The sequence below is a fragment of the Micromys minutus genome (genome assembly GCF_963924665.1).
Source record: "Micromys minutus genome assembly, chromosome: 10".
Classification (NCBI taxonomy): Eukaryota; Metazoa; Chordata; class Mammalia; order Rodentia; family Muridae; genus Micromys; species Micromys minutus.
In genome coordinates this window covers 6,072,236-6,086,013 of record NC_137979.1, presented here as the reverse complement: position 1 = coordinate 6,086,013, position 13,778 = coordinate 6,072,236, and the positions used below count along the sequence as shown (strand labels likewise).

General features: G+C 40.7%; 1 protein-coding gene across 1 annotated transcript in view; it reads left to right on the top strand.

The window, feature by feature from the left end:
• Positions 1-12,809, top strand: part of HSPA4 (heat shock protein family A (Hsp70) member 4) — a 37,667-nt gene extending 24,858 nt beyond the window's left edge. The window contains exons 9-19 of the mRNA XM_080924082.1: positions 1,776-1,927; positions 2,489-2,595; positions 3,603-3,736; positions 4,735-4,916; positions 5,704-5,793; positions 8,002-8,154; positions 9,014-9,139; positions 9,916-10,023; positions 11,660-11,779; positions 12,247-12,408; positions 12,566-12,809. Coding sequence (XP_080780208.1) covers positions 1,776-1,927; positions 2,489-2,595; positions 3,603-3,736; positions 4,735-4,916; positions 5,704-5,793; positions 8,002-8,154; positions 9,014-9,139; positions 9,916-10,023; positions 11,660-11,779; positions 12,247-12,408; positions 12,566-12,769 — 1,538 coding nt within the window. The 3' untranslated portion in view covers positions 12,770-12,809. The remainder of the gene's footprint in view (positions 1-1,775; positions 1,928-2,488; positions 2,596-3,602; positions 3,737-4,734; positions 4,917-5,703; positions 5,794-8,001; positions 8,155-9,013; positions 9,140-9,915; positions 10,024-11,659; positions 11,780-12,246; positions 12,409-12,565) is intronic.
• Positions 12,810-13,778: the final 969 nt, after the last annotated feature.

Sequence of the window (13,778 nt, the reverse complement as noted above, 5' to 3'; positions counted from 1 at the left end):
CAGGGTAATACATTTCAGTCTCAAGCACAGAGGATGGATAAATCTATTTACTGAAGTTGTTTGACAATGTGTATGTGGTGCTGTTTTTGTCACCGAGCCCTTTGTTGACTTAGGATGGCTCTGAGAGATGGCTCAGAGGGTAAAGGTTTGCTGCTCAAACATGAAGACCTTTGTTTGGCTCCTTAGCATCTATGTAAAACCCAGGTGCAGCTGCACACACCTATAATCTCCAGTGGTGGGAAGGCAGATAAGCTCCTAGTTCAGTGGAAACTCTCTCTCTTTTTAAAAAAAGGCTAGAGAGATGGCTCAGAGGGTAGAGCACTAGCTGCTCTCTACCAGAGGACCCAGGTTCAAAGTCCCAACATCTTCTGCATGGATGGACATCATGCACAGACACAAACAAAACAACCATATACATTTTCTAAAGTTACGTTTTTGAAGGACAGAGTTTGAATGGTGGTATGTGCCTGTCTTTTCAGCAGACAGGTCAGAAGTTTAAGGTCATCATCAAATTTTAAGGCTAGCCCAGGTTATAGACCCTGTCTCAAAATCTCAGTACTCAAGAAGATGAATCTCTGAATTCCAGGACAGCCAGCACTCCATAAAGAGATCAGTCTCAAAAACAAAACAAAAATCCAAAAAACTAACCCCTGAAACAAACAGTTTAACAAATCTGCAAAAATAAAGTAGAGAGTCACGTTGATATAGGAGCATTCGTGTGATTTATAAGATGTTTTAAATTTGTTTCAGACTTTAAAGGGTGACAATTCCCTTAGGAGTACATTATTAACTAAGTTTTGGGTATAATGTTTACCTTTTCTTTTAGTCACTAATTAATTTAGGGTGCTGATGTAATGTTAGCTTAGCACTGGCTTAGGTCTTAAATCAGTATTGATGACAGGTAAGTGTGTTTTTACGTTGGATTTTGGGAGTTTGTGTAGGCTGGTCTGGAATTCCTGGAATCAGGCAATGCTCCTTTCTGTTTCCAGCTAGGATACAGGCACATACCTAAAGTGCCTGGCTTTGTGAGATAGTGGAGGTCAGAATAACGAAGCAGAGCTTGAAGCTCTTTCCATTTTAGTGAGCATTCTGGACGCTGAACTCTGGGGCAGCCTGTAAGTTTAACCTGATGAGCCATTTCACCAGCCCTAAGATTGTTTAAGTAATAGGTCCTCTCAGGAAACAGTGATTGTTAAATAAAGTGTGACTTGGAAAGTACTTAGCATAAGATATGTTTTGGGCAGTAGCAGGGCCTTGCCATGTCCAGATCCCCAGGAGACCATAGACCATGGCCATGTGCCTGTGCCTTGTTCTCTGAACTGAGCATTGGAGAGCTTAGATGAGGCTAAAACTGCTTTTCTTCATGGCAGGTCATGGATGACTTAGTATTTTGAAGTCTGCTTGGGGATGACATGCTGGATGGAATGTTGAATCTCTTGACAGTCTTTTGTGTGGCACTCTGAAGGGATGCAGGACCTGTACAGGCAAAAGTGGAGTGTCCTTATGTAGTGCCTTCCGGACCCCATTATTACTGTGCTATATTTTATTATTTTGAGAGTTAGGATGGCTACTTTTTTACCAGAGGCTATGTGTGAGACAGAATGAGAATATGTGTGTGCGCGCGTGTGTGGGGCGGATGAATTTTGGGATGTGGATGTGAGGGAGCTAAGTTTGTGGATTCGTTTACCATCAGCTATACTATTTTCTAAATTGTAAAAAAACGAATTAGAGATTTGTTTTATAAATCTCTCTCTCTCTCTCTCTCTCTTTTGCAGAGTTAAAGAAAGAAGATATCTATGCAGTGGAGATAGTGGGCGGTGCCACACGCATTCCTGCAGTGAAAGAGAAGATCAGCAAGTTTTTTGGTAAAGAACTCAGCACAACATTAAATGCAGACGAAGCTGTCACTCGAGGCTGTGCTCTGCAGGTGAGCTTGGTCTTGTTCATTGGTCGTAGTAAGCACAGATCTACACATTAACATCAGGGCAGTATAAGATGTTCTTAAGGTGTAAGATTCTGAAGCCTTTGCTTAAAATGGATAGCTGACATACATAAAAGGTATTGGAGTAGTGTGTGGTAAGATGAGTTCAGAAGATATAGAAGCTGGGGACTGTGCTGATGTAGGACTTTTGATTCTAGTACCTGGGAGGTAGAGGCAGAGTTTGAGGTCTGGCCTACAGAGTGAAGTGAGTCTAGGACAGCCAGGAATACACAAAGAACATTGTCTTGGGGCAGAGGTGGGAGGGGGCAGGGTCTGTTGATTTATGAAATAGTGTACTTCAGTTAAAGGAGGACTTCAAAAATTAACTAGTTACATAGTAAATTTGACAATGACAGTAGTTTGTACAACTGTTCAGATACCATTGTATTACTATTGAAAATATTAAATAAATCAGTGATGGCCTCCTGAAGTCATTGTGTGTAATTCTATAATACGAATTTATACTGTCTGTATATGTCAATGGAATTTAAAAAATTTTCATTGTAGTGTGCAATCTTATCACCTGCTTTCAAAGTCAGAGAATTTTCTATTACTGATGTGGTAGCATATCCAATATCTTTGAGATGGAATTCTCCAGCTGAAGAGGGGTCAAGGTAATATTACCAGTCTTCTTTATATGTACTCAGTTGGGTGTTGAATCTAGGCAGTATGTTGTCCTTCATTTCAATTTACACATATATATGTCTAATGCATGAGACACTGTGATTGTTGTTGGTGTAAATTTAAGGCCAGGTACGATAGTGAATCCCTGTAATTAGCATGTTACAGGGAGGCAGGAGGATCGAGAGGTATGGTCATCCTTGGCTGCATAGTGAATATGAGGCTGAGCTGCATAAGATGGTCTTTTTTTCTTTTAAAGATACAAATAAATTATAGTACCCTGTCCTTTTAAATTATATATACTTGTTCCCATTCAGATTTGGTTCTTTTTCTGTTGATTGGGTATTTATTTATTTATTTTTTACAAAGTATATTATTTTTTAAACACTCTTTAAAGAATTTCAAAAATTGTTGTTTTCCTTGTGTATTTTGGCTGCATGTATGCCTGTGTATCATGTGTGTGCTTAGTGTATGAGGAGGCCAGAAATAGGGCACTAGTTCTAAGATAACATGTGGGTGTTGGGAATCAAACCCATGTCATTTAGAAGAGCATCTACTGCTCTTTAAGTTCTGAGCCATCTCTACCTTCTCTTAAAGAACTTGGAGATGATGATGATGATGATGATAGCTGACAAGGAGAAACTAGGACTGTTCAGTAATTATAAACCTATGATATACGTGTCAGAGGTCATGAATGTCGTGAATTTTGTCTGCGGAAAATGCTTGCCATACAAACTGGAAGACCTGAGTTCAGATCCCCAGAACCAATATAAAGCTAGAGTGAGATGAGAGGTTCAGGAATTCCTAGAAGCTTCCAGGCTGAGAGCCTGGAATGGGTGGCAGCAAACAACAGAGATTCCTGTCTCAGAGAAGGTAGAAGTTCCTTTATCTCAACATGCACACTTGTCAAACATCCCCCCCCCCCCAATAAAAAGATTGAAATATTTTAAACAAAAAAGTATTATGAATTTTTGTGGTTTTATTTTTTCTTTTTTCATAGTGACTGTGAAGTCTTCCCCAAAAACCATGCTGCTCCTTTCTCTAAAGTCCTCACGTTTTATAGAAAGGAACCTTTTACTCTTGAGGCCTACTACAGCTCTCCTCAGGATCTGCCCTATCCAGACCCTGCTATAGGTGAGTAGAACTGACACGAAGACAGGCTGTTCAGAAACGTAGGTGCTTTAGGCCACAAAGCAAACATCTTCTGCCCTTAGTACTTGGTGTGGAAGCAGTCACATGGTTATTCAATGTAGGCTTGCTTTTTGTGGCATGTTCCTGGGCTGAGTGCACATTGTAGGTTATTAAAGTGGCCCTGATGAAGAGCATGTCGGAGTTCATTTGGGTTCTAATACAGGGTTCCAAGATTTGCACAGAAATCACAAGATGTTTACAGTATCAATTTATTGTAGATTTTGGAACCAAGTTGACCAGAGTCTTTACAAATTGGGAACATTTACAATTTGGAAATAATGTAACTTGACAGAAACCAAGAGTTCTATAAGATCTGTGCAGTGGATGAAGGGCCAAGAGCAGTTTGAGTGACCTGTGTGAATTGTGGGAAGAAAGTTGGCCTTCCTGCTTTCCATTTGTAGGACAGGAAGGGCAATCTTCCCCAGAAAGGCTGACTTCTGTATTCTTTTCTATGTCTTCCCTGCGCATGCTCACTAAAACATTGGGCTTCTTAGCCTTCCTTTGAGACCCAGCACTTGGCCAACCTCCCCACTTAGGGAGCTGCCACGATGTGCAGCCCAGCTCACACTTTCCATGAACTTCAAACAAAAGATAAGAAAATAAACTTCCACAACAAACTCTTGGTATGGTAGAGATTTAGAAATGACTATTTCTTAGAAAATGACAAACTGGAAAAATTTTAAAGTAAATTGTGGGAATTGGATACTTGAGTATCTGGCACAGCATATGCAGATGACATATGCTGGGGCTGGAGGAAAAGAGAACCCAGTAGGAGACATTTGAGCCCTTAGTGTGGGGATACTGAGAGTAAGCTGTGCTGAGAGAGGAAGGAGATGCTACTCTGACAAATGATCCTGGCCTGAGATCCTGATTATTTTATTACTACGGATATGGATGTTTTAAGTTCAGTCTTTCTATGCATTCTTTCCTTGAATCCACAGCTCAGTTTTCAGTTCAGAAAGTCACTCCACAGTCTGACGGCTCCAGCTCAAAAGTGAAAGTCAAGGTCCGGGTCAACGTGCATGGCATTTTCAGTGTGTCCAGTGCTGCCTTAGTAGAGGTGCACAAGTCTGAGGAGAGCGAGGAGCCGATGGAGACTGATCAGAATGCCAAGGAAGAAGAGGTAACCTGCACATTTGATACCATTTATATTGGTCACAGCTGACTGGCTGTCAGGAGCACTGAGGCCACTCAAACCACTCTTGCATTTCATTCCAATGGAAAGGAACTGAAATTGACTTCTCCCTTCTGACCATTTCTCATCTTAACACTGTACTACTGATTATAGAAAACTGCTAAGTCTGTTCATTGTTTTTAGAAGTACAGGACATTACATACTCTTTATAAATGCTGGTTTTAGTCTCTTTGTACATCAGATTCAACACTTTGTAAACATCCAAAAGCTTGGCTCTTCCACAGATGTGTGGCGTGTGCCGGGGCTCAGGCACCAGCACTGTGCAGAGCATCCACATTGATAGCTTGGTTTCAGATAATTCCCAGACTTTATTAATGGTGCTGAAAGAATTCTCTGTTGGTCTCTTCACAAAGTTAAGGCTCTGGGAGGAAGCATGTGGAAGGCAAGCTCAAGTTTGCCTTGGGGTTTGTATTGCCACACTCTATTGAGTCTTTTGTGATTCACAGAGAAGTTCCATAGTCCTAGAAGGGTGGGCATGTCTGGCAGGGCAAGCACTACACTGTTATGTTGAACTTCAGAGAGGAAAACTTGATGCTCTGTGTAAATGTGCATAGTTGGAATTTGGAGCCTTGGTATATTGATTGCTGGTAAGTCTAGTGGGCATTCTGTGCCATGTGACTTTGAATATGTTGTGAAGGCTGCCTAGTTTTTTTCTGTTAGAATCTTGTGGTTTCAGTGTTTATCTGTTTATTTATTTATTTTATTTTATTTTCAGAAGATGCAAGTGGACCAGGAAGAACCACATACTGAAGAGCAACAGCCACAGACACCAGCAGAAAACAAGGGAGAATCTGAGGAGATGGAGGTACAGCTTTAGAATTCTCAGTCTCTTAGGAACCCCAGGGCCTGGCTTGGATATGGTTCTGTGCTAGTTCTTATTTGTGTACATTTTAGCTGCATTATACAGTTAATATAATGCACTTAAAAGAACTTTACCATTACTTTTTAATTACTGATGAAACAGTGAGACACAAAGTTTTTTTTTTTTCTCTTTCATTTCTTGAATTTTGCCAGCCTTTCCGCCCTCCTTTCTCTTTTGCTAAGTTTTAGTAAAGAAAATTTTTGATTGGTTTACTTTTCATGAGTCTGTTGTGACACATTTGTAAATTTAAGAATATTGTTATCCTTAAAGTCATAACCAGCAGCACATGGCAACATAAATATTTATTCTAGTTGAGATTTATGTCTTTGGTCACCATTTTTCTGCCTCTTGAGTGGAATGGCTACCAACAAGAACAGCCATGAAGGGTTAGGGAGCAAGAAGGGCCACACCTCCTATTGTAAGACATTACCCTGTGACTGGGAAGATGGGTACCAGTGATACATTTCTACACCCGGTGCAAGGCTAGCACCTGTTGCCAAACTTTTCAACTTGAGTTGGATTCCTTAAACCCACATAGTGGAAAGAAAACTGATTCCCCACAAATTGTCTTCTGAACTTCACCCACACATACCTTAGCATGCGTGCATGTATACATACACTTTAGAATGTAAGGTTTTGAAAAGGAAGATACAGCAGTGCAGGTGTGTAGGTGCAGAGATGGGGAAGTTTGACACAAAAATCCCTGGGGCTTGAGGTCAGTAAGTTAGGCTGAGTTGGTGAGCTCTTGGTCCAGTGAGGTGTAACCTGCTTCAAAAATAAGATGTTGGGCTGGAGAGATGGCTCAGAGGTTAAGAGCACTGGCTGCTCTTCCAGAGGTCCTGAGTTCAATTCCCAGCAGCAGTTCTTATAACCACCTGTAATTGGATCCAATATTCTCTTTACATAAATAGATAAATCTTTAAAACAAAACCAAAAAAAAAAAAAGATGTTGGATTGTTAAGTTGTTTTAGCAGGTCAGGGGGCTTTGTCATCAAGCCCGAGCAACCTGAATTTCATCCCTGGGGCCTACTTGGTAGTCAGACGACTTAACTCCTGCAAGTTGTCCTCTGAGCTCCACACATTGGTGTGGCACAGCTGCACACATGTCTAAGTAATACAGGCAGGTTTTTTGTTTTTGTTTTTGTTTTTTGTTTGTTTGTTTGTTTTTTATAGGAGAGCTTCGAAGGTTCTTGATTTGCTGACCTTTGTCCTCTACATGGGTACCTGGGCACATACTTGCTTGCTCTCACCCACGAATGTATAGTCATGTGTGCACACACAGATATTACTATGAAAACTATGTTTAGATACACTGTAAAATATTTTAGGGTGATCATGTAATATTTAAGTCTTGTACAGGTTACTTTTGCCTTTGTGTTTACTTTTATTTATGGCAGTGACGTGCCGTCTAATTCCACTGTCCTTGCTGTACCTTGCCTTTTATGCAGCTTCCTGTCATAGGTAGTTAAAATCTAATCTGTTTTCATTGGACAGATTTCCCATAGCTTTGTAAGTGGTATTATTTTTAATAATTTATTTTTATTTTATGTGCATTGGCCTTTAGCCTGCGTGTATGTTTCTAGCGTGAAGGTGTCAGATCTTGGAGTTACAGACAGTTGTGAGCTGCCATGTGGTTGCTGGGTATTGAACTCGGATCCTCTGGAAGATTAGTCAGTGCTGCTAACTGCTGGGCCATCCATCCCTCTAGCTCCCACCTTCACACCCCCTTCATTATTTTAGGGACAAGTTCTCACATAGTTCAAGCTCTCCTTGAACTGATGCCTCAGCCTGTGCTCTGTAGCAGTACACTGGATGATGTCTGTATGTTGGTTATGAGATTGCAGAGGGCTGTTATGTGTATTAACATTTTTCATTTTTAGTTGTAAACTGGCTACATTTTAAAGCATACAGCACTGTAGCATTCATTATTACGTTCAGTCTCGGAGAACGAAAATTTCCACCTGTCCTTCCCAGATCCCTAATGACCTCTATGAACTCTCCTCCTGAATTTACTGTTCACTCTTTATTTTCTAGATATGATAATTATGAATTAGATAATAACTGAGGCCAAATCAGCTTTTAACATTTGATCTGTTTTAAAATATAAGTCAGTCTGTATGGTTTTGTTCTTCATAGTTTTTGTTTCTTTAGACCTCTCAAGCTGCATCAAAAGATAAAAAGACGGACCAACCACCTCAAGCCAAGAAGGCAAAAGTGAAGACCAGCACTGTGGACCTGCCCATTGAGAGCCAGCTGCTGTGGCAACTGGACCGGGAGATGCTCGGCCTGTACACAGAGAATGAGGTATGTTTGGACTTCATTTAGGGCAGTGCTTTTAACTCAGTTCCTTGTGTTATGGTGACCTCCAACAATAATTTCCTTACTACTTCATTAAGTGCAATTTTGCTTCTTTTAGGAATTGGAATGTAAATGTCTTGATATGCAGGGTATCTGATAGCTGGCTCCTGTGAAAGGGTTGTGTGGTACTGCCTTAAGGTTTCTGCCAGTTTGGACTATTATTATTAGTAAAAGCAGACTGAAATATTAAGTTGTGTCTTGTTATATTCTGTGTGTGATAGCAATGTCTACATTGCTAGCTCTGTCAAGTGGCTTTTTGCTTCTTTGTTTTGTTTTATTTTGTTTGGGACAGGGTCTCTTCTTGGCTGTTCTGGAACTCACTATGTATTTCATGCTGGCCTCGCCAGAGATCCATCTGCCTCTGCCTCCCAAGTGCTAAGAATAAAGGCATGTCTTACTATGCCTGGCAAAAAGGTTCTCCTCATAAACATTTTCCGGGACTCTTTCCTTTCCAACCCTTCCTCAAAACATTGATCCTCTGTGTACCCTTGCTGTCCTGGAACTCACTTGATAGACCAAGCTGACCTCGAACTCAGGGAGATCCACCTTCTGAGTGCTAGAATCAAAGGCGTACACCACCACTCTTCTGAGGGTTTTATTATCTCCCCCACCAAAGCCCCACCAAAAAAAAAAAAAAAAAGAAGAAGAAGCTTTTTTAATTTTTTATTTCTGGGTCTATTTTGTTGGGGTGACTCAAGAATTGAAGGATTCGAGAAGGGAAAGCTCTTTGCTTTTAATGTTAGTTGATGCTTAAGAGGAAACGGTCATAGTTGTCTTTGTGTTTAATTCATTGCTGCTCTTCCAGGGTAAGATGATAATGCAGGATAAACTGGAGAAGGAACGAAATGACGCCAAGAATGCGGTGGAAGAGTATGTGTATGAGATGAGAGACAAACTTAGTGGGGAATATGAGAAGTTTGTGAGTGAAGACGTAAGTGTGCTGCTCCCTTACTGTTGAAGTCTAGGGGAATCCTCAGATACTCGAGAAGGAAGCTTTGCTGTTGTGTGTGATCACATTACTAAGAAATGCTGGAGAGAACTGAGTGGTGAGGAGTACTCGCTCTTTAAAGGCCTGAGTTTTGTTCTTAGCACTCACAGTGGCTCACACTGTCGGTAGCTGTAGTTGTAGAGAATGGACAGCCTTTTCTGGCCTTCTTAGACACACTGTGCATATGGTACACTTAAAAGTATATCCAGGCAAACATTCATATGCATAAAATCTAAAAACTAAAACTTTCTGTTTGGGTGTTATATATTTGTAATTTTTTGACTATTTGGATGTTTATTTTTACATGTGTTAAAGGTTCACATGAGTTAGTATAAAGCCTTAAAATTGATGTCTGCTGTCTTCCTGGATTATTCTCCACTTAAATTTTTTTGAGGCAGTCTTTTGAACCTGCAACTGGCTGATTTTTTTTTTTTTTTTCCTTTAATTTTTTTAAACTAGTGCAGCTAGGCAACCCCTTTAGGGATTCCCATCTCTTGCCTTCTGAGTGCTGGATTAGAGGAACTGACACTTCAGTTTGGGTTCTACATGGGTTTTGGGTTTCAAAATGTGAGCCCTCAAACTTCATGGCAAGCATATAACTACTTACTGATCCATCCTGTTAGCCCTGGTTTGCTTTCTATATTGTTTCCCATTACAGTGTGTGTGTGGGTTTGAGAAACAGACATGATTTTTTTTCTGTTTTGTTTGTTCATTTACAGGATCGTAATAATTTTACTTTAAAATTAGAGGATACTGAAAATTGGCTGTATGAAGATGGAGAAGATCAACCAAAGCAAGTTTATGTAGACAAACTGGCTGAATTAAAAGTAAGTGAGGTATCTGAGCTTCTGTAGTTTCCAGAGTGGAGCTTCCAAGTAAAAAGCACAGGATAAAAATGTATGCAAGAACTGTATCACTCTGAACTTGTTCTTATCTTAACTAGTTCACTTCTGTTCCAGTGGATTAGCATTGAGGTCCTTGGTGTCAGGTACTTGCTATATAGTTTGGGGTCAGGGCTGTGTGTGTATGTACCTTTCCCTCACAGTGTAGCTGAGGCTATCCTTAAGCTTCTCAGCCTCCCCAGGGCTGCATTTGCCATCATGCCCACCAAAGCCTCTCTGTGTGAGGAACGTGTTGTCAATCTGGATTGTTAACACAGAAAGTATTACCTAGTTTAAGGCTTTTGTTTGAAAAATAAAATTGTAAATTTACTCAGGAAATTGGAAGTTTCCCTTTTGTTATGGCTTTTACTGTGGACTTTCTGGAGGAAGTGGGCCTTTGTAGCTATCCTTAGTATTAGGCTCAAGAACAGTGCCTGGGGCTTAGTTTACTTTGGCAGGGAGGAAAGTGTCCTGCTAAACTATGCTTTTCTTTGTTTGGTTTTTGTTTCAAAAAAGACAGGTTCTCTTTTGTTGTCTAAACTATTTTGGAACTCAGTCTGTAGATCAGGTTGACCTTGAACTCAGAGATCCAGCAGCCTTTGCCTCCTAGGTGCTAGAAGTATAGGCCTGTACCACTACTGTCTGCCTTTACTGTGCAAAATTTCTCTTTGGAAAATGCTAGGCATAAGAAAGTTGAGACTAATCATGTAAGCCACCTTGACTGTTCTGTTTTTTCTGTACCTTCTTCAAGTTAAGTTTTTGTGATTTGGGTTATGTTTAACTCAATATTTCAGTAAGTTTGTAAAACCTATGGCCTCTTGCTGCACCATTATTGTACCAGAAATCTCCAGTATAACTGTTGAGTAAACTGGTTATTTAGTCCATAAGAATTGGGACCCAGATAATGTGCATGTAGTTCACCTGTGTTTGCAGCTTTTCCTCGTCTATGCGTGGGAGAGTTTTCTCTAGGTGTAGAACTTGCCACCTTTTTCCTTGACACAGTGGCATTATGGTTTTTATCACATTTCTAATGTGGTTTTAAAAAAACTTTTAGAGATTTTATTTATGTGTCTGTGTTTTTGCACTGCGTGTGTACAGTTCCTTGGAGGCCAAAAGGAGTCTGAGCTCTTGGGACTGGGAATATATGTACGTATATATGTACGTACATACACACACACATGTACATACATACATACATACATACATACATACATACATACATACATACATACATAGTACATGTGTGTTTTATAAAAATTGTTGGACAGGTAACTTGGTTGTTCTCCTATTGTGGGAATTGGGGGCCATGGTCATGAGCAACAACTCCACTTGGGACAGTCTGGACTTGTGCTCATGAGCGGCTGGACAAGGTGCCTGTTACTTTCAATGGTTTAGAGAAACATTTAGCTTAAAATAACCTGTGTTATTTTAAGCATGTGTTGTGTATATATTTTTGTGTGTATTCATATTCATGTGTGTGCACACAAGACCCAGTTAACCCCATTATTCTTAATCCTAATAGCAGCGATATAACTTGGATAGTTTAAGCTACTCTATACTAACCTGTGTATTCTCCTGTTAGACTTTAGGTCAACCTATTAAGATGCGGTTCCAGGAATCTGAAGAAAGACCAAAATTATTTGAAGAACTAGGGAAGCAAATCCAACAGTATATGAAAGTGATCAGCTCTTTCAAAAACAAGGTATCTTAGTTTCGTTTTTCTATGAGTTTTGGTCATGGCACTGTGTGTTTGTTTGATTTTGTGTTTTTGAGGCAAGATTTCACTGTGTAGGCCTGGATGGCCTGGGACTAGCTCTGTAGATCTTTGAGCTAAAGTACTCTATGCCCCTGTGTCCTGAGTGCTGCAATTAAAGGCACGTGCCACCACATCCAGCCTTCATTATTTTTTTTTTTTAAAGATTTTGTTTGTTATCTTACTAGTTTTATTCTTGTGCACATAGAAGGCATTGGATCTGTCTTGGGGCTGGAGTCACACGTTGGTTTTAAGCTGCTCAATGAGGATGTAGGGAACTGAGCTCCGGTTTTGTATAAAAGCAGCAAGTGTCTTTAGCTGCTGAACTGTCTCCAGCCCCAGGATGAGAAGTGTTTGAGAGGTGGTATTGGGCAGGCGGTTGCTCATCCGCCACTTAACTGTCACTGCCATCGTAGGAGGACCAGTATGAACACTTGGATGCTGCCGACATGACAAAGGTAGAGAAGAGCACCAACGAAGCGATGGAGTGGATGAACAGCAAGCTGAACCTGCAGAACAAACAGAGCCTGACGGTGGACCCAGTGGTCAAGACAAAGGAGATTGAAGCTAAAATTAAGGTAGTTCTTTTCTTGTCTACTGTGAACATTTCTTGACAGCACTTTTGCTTTAGCAGTTGGGATTTCATTATGGCTTAAATACTGGATTTTAGTTTGTCATATAAAATTTGTTTAATTTATAAGAAACTATAGTTTTCTTTCTTTGTCGTAATTCTAGGAGCTGACGAATATTTGCAGTCCTATAATTTCAAAGCCCAAACCCAAAGTGGAACCCCCAAAGGAGGAACCAAAACATGCAGAGCAGAACGGACCAGTGGGTGGCCAAGGAGACAACCCAGGCTCCCAGGCTGCTGAGCACGGTGCAGACACAGCTGTGCCTTCTGACGGTGACAAGAAGCTTCCTGAGATGGACATTGATTGATTCAACACTTGTTTATATTAAAACAGACTATTATAAAGCTTTAAGTTGTCACCTTTGTTCTGAATATCAACTAGAGCAAGCAAATACTGGAGATTTCTTAGTCAGTTTTTAGGGGATCTCGGGGGTGGGGTATATAGGTAATATACATACGGAGCATTTTGACTTCTAAATAGTTAGATCCAGAGATGAAGTGCACTGTTCTCTCTCATTATGGTCCTGTTTAAGAGCCCAGCTAGTCTTTCTGAGCTCTTACCTTCCTCCTTGTTTTAATCATGCTTCTACAAGCGAAGTGTGTTTGGGGAAACTGAGTTCTAACAAAAGCTGTGACAGCCACCAGGCAGGCTTTTTCTTAAACATGACTGAAGTTCAAATTATTCTTGGAAAGTCTGAGTGGAGATTACCACCCAGCATTCTCTGCCTGTGGGGTTATGAGGCTGGTGCTTCCTCTGTTTCTGAGGGTTAGATAATGGCCAAGCATGGATTAACACAGGAGAGTGAAGAGCGCAGCAGGGCCTGCTCTCATTGCCCTCTATTTCCCGCCCTGTCTTCCTCTTCCGTCCACAAGCAGTATAAATGCCAAGTGCCCTCTTCACTTACAGCGAGCTTTAGTGCATCAAGGGACTTGGACTCTGGCTTCCCGTACGTCCTGAAAGAACATTCACTAATAGTGAAGCATCAAAAGTCTAGTTTAACCTTAAGGTTAGGTTGTAAATAACACAGTTGGGTGTAGGCATGGTAAATCTGAGCGGTCCATCCTTAGTATGGTGGGAAGATTTGTACCCTGACCTGCTCGAGTGGTAGATGGTGTATGTTAATTAGAGGTTTGGATGGAACAGAAGAGAGTTCAAGGTTCTCAGTTTGGTATTGTGTTAACGTGTCTTGAATCTGCCAATCTGTATGTTAAAACAGCCGACAGATTGTAAAGCTATCGCACTGCTTTGCCCTGGACAAGTCTGAAATCAGTGTAAAAGACAAGGTGCCTGAGGTCACACGAACACCTCATTGTTGA